Source organism: Drosophila willistoni, unplaced genomic scaffold (genome assembly GCF_018902025.1).
Source record: "Drosophila willistoni isolate 14030-0811.24 unplaced genomic scaffold, UCI_dwil_1.1 Seg787, whole genome shotgun sequence".
Classification (NCBI taxonomy): Eukaryota; Metazoa; Arthropoda; class Insecta; order Diptera; family Drosophilidae; genus Drosophila; species Drosophila willistoni.
Genome location: NW_025814689.1, coordinates 33,754 through 36,161, shown reverse-complemented (window position 1 = coordinate 36,161; position 2,408 = coordinate 33,754). Strand labels below are relative to the sequence as shown.

At 41.3% G+C, this 2,408-nt stretch overlaps 1 protein-coding gene across 1 annotated transcript; it reads right to left on the bottom strand.

Moving 5' to 3' along the window:
- Nucleotides 1-584: 584 nt before the first annotated feature.
- On the bottom strand, nucleotides 585-1,945 carry LOC124461979 (gametocyte-specific factor 1 homolog). The gene is made up of 3 exons (XM_047013379.1): nucleotides 1,916-1,945; nucleotides 1,065-1,193; nucleotides 585-999 (listed from the first exon to the last, which is right to left on the bottom strand). Exons 1-3 carry the CDS (start codon nucleotides 1,943-1,945, stop codon nucleotides 760-762), a joined length of 399 nt encoding a protein of 132 aa, XP_046869335.1. The 3' UTR covers nucleotides 585-759.
- Between the last annotated feature and the right edge of the window lie 463 nt (nucleotides 1,946-2,408).

Below are 2,408 nucleotides of genomic sequence, written 5' to 3'. Positions count from 1 at the left end.
TAGGGATAGATTATAAGTAATTAGAACTTAAGCATAATGTCTAGCTTTAAGTACCGTTAAGGACACTAGCCATAAGACCCATGTAAATGTTCCCCTATAAATACCGGGCTTGCGGCCCCAAGAAATTACTTCAAGTCAAACCTTGCCTTCGCCTACTTTATGACAGCGCATGCGGGTCCCAAGTACTTCATACAACTTGGCAGACAAGTGTCTATAATCCAGTGCAAATATATGATGGTGTTTGGAATGATCTGATCTAATGATTATCCAGCGCTGATGATAATGATTATGATGATGCCTAGCTTGACAGTAATTTAAATGGAGATGATCAACCTTAAACTGACTGACGGCCTAATGAAGACAAAGCGAAACACTATAAGACATAAGGGAGATCATTAGCCAGTTCTAACAAAATCTAGAATGGGCTTCAGACTTGACAACGAACTCCGACTGAAAGCCGTTTAACTATTCACGCGAGGAATATATCAAAACTACCTCACAGCCTTATGATCTGAAAAAAGTTGGGGCCATTCCAGCAAGGACCACTTAAAACTCCAATTGGACACATTAAAGTAAGCAAGAAATCGGTTTTTGACTTGTAGACAGCAGCGAGCATTTTATTACTGAAGAAACTTAAGTGATGTCAATCATTATAATCTTTCCAGGTTTTTTGCCTACTTTTCAGCTATCTCTTAATCCTCATTGGTGGCTGCTGCATGGGAATTCGTATTTTCAAGCGATCGTGCTGATTCAGATGCCTCACGGAAAGCACGAAAACGAGCGCGTTCTTGTTACCGGAATTGACGACGTTCCGAAGCAGTAAAGGGTACGTACCACAAGGTTTGCGGCGCAATAAAGTGCTGGATTATAGGTAGGAACATCAGGCTCGTCATCCCATGGGGTGTCAGATGTTTCCTTTTTCGAATGTTCTGGGGCGCGTGGCAGTTGATCGACCCCCAATTCTTCCATTTTCCGGCTTGGACACATAGCAACATGGGCCTATATAATTCGAGAACTCAAAAATGAAAGTATCAGTAAGTTTAACTTAGTATTTCTATAATTACCTCCATTTCCGCGATTCTCACGACATGTGTAATATGAAAAGGACATCGCGCACCATCTTGAGTCCCGAATAATTGCGAGCACACCGATTCAAATGAAGTACTAGCCGTGTCGACAAAGTTCGGTGAAACCTATTAAAGGGACATTCAACCCAATTGCCGTAAGGAGTGCCACCTTTCTTTCCGTTTTCCTTTTTCTTTGTGTTTAATTTTTTTTCAGTTGTAGTCGAGACGAAAGCACCTGAACGACTGAGATATTGTAGAATTCGACTCTTATCAAGTAGAACATAGAAGCTGACATAAAAAACAAATTGCTATGATTGAAATTGTTTATGCCCAACGGGCAGCACAAGGGTTAAGGGAGGCGGGAGTTTTCACCTCGCGCCGTTCTCTCGATGATGCCCATCGCTCTCCCTACACTTCGCTCCAAGCGGCGCTTGGTTCCCAGCTCTTGGTTAAGCTAGAGTTAGTTGAATTTTATCAGTTAATAAAATATATAGTGAAGAGGAATTTCTGCGCCACAGTTATCCAGTGCTAAATTAAATCCTAAAAAAGTTTTTTGTGCAAATACAGTCCACTCCTGGGAAAAGTGTGAGCGCGAAGTGAAAGGTGGTTCCAACGAAGAGAAAAAATGTTTAACACAAGTTAATAAAAATATCAAAGAAGCTAACTTTGGCTATGCCGAAGTTTATATACCCTTGCAGACCTTGGCAATAATATTTTTCCTTTTTGAAATTTCTTTGCCTGCAACTCAATTCATCAGTACACAAACAAAACATTCAAATTATTTCTAATTAATTACGGCGCAACCAGGCTCACATCACGATTACTGGATTAGCAGATACAAAAATTACAGATGCGGCAGCAGAGGTAGAGCTAGTCATAAGATCAAACTACAACCCACATGCGTTATACAAGCTGCTCGCGTCAGTAATACCTCTAGTGAGTAAGCGCATGCCAATAAAACGACTGCCGTTTGAAGAGTGGACTCATATGAAGGGCATACCGTTGGCTGACCCTATTTTCTTCAGTCCACAAGCAGTTGATATTTTGCTGGGAAATGACGTCTTCGATGAGCTACGATGGAGAAGTGCATCGAGGAATACGTGGTATGCCTGGTGAGATCGTCCTACACCATAACGGTACGAAAGAAGGAAGCTGATGATACTTGAACAATTGTTATGTAAGTTTTGGGAGTTAGAACAATTCGACGAGGAGCCACGTGGAGTTTCAGTAGAGGATAACTGGTGCGAAGATTTCTTCGTTAAGACACATAGCCGAATGCCGTCTGGGAAATATGTTATTCGTCTTCCTTTTCTTACATACTTGGACGAATCAATGGTAATT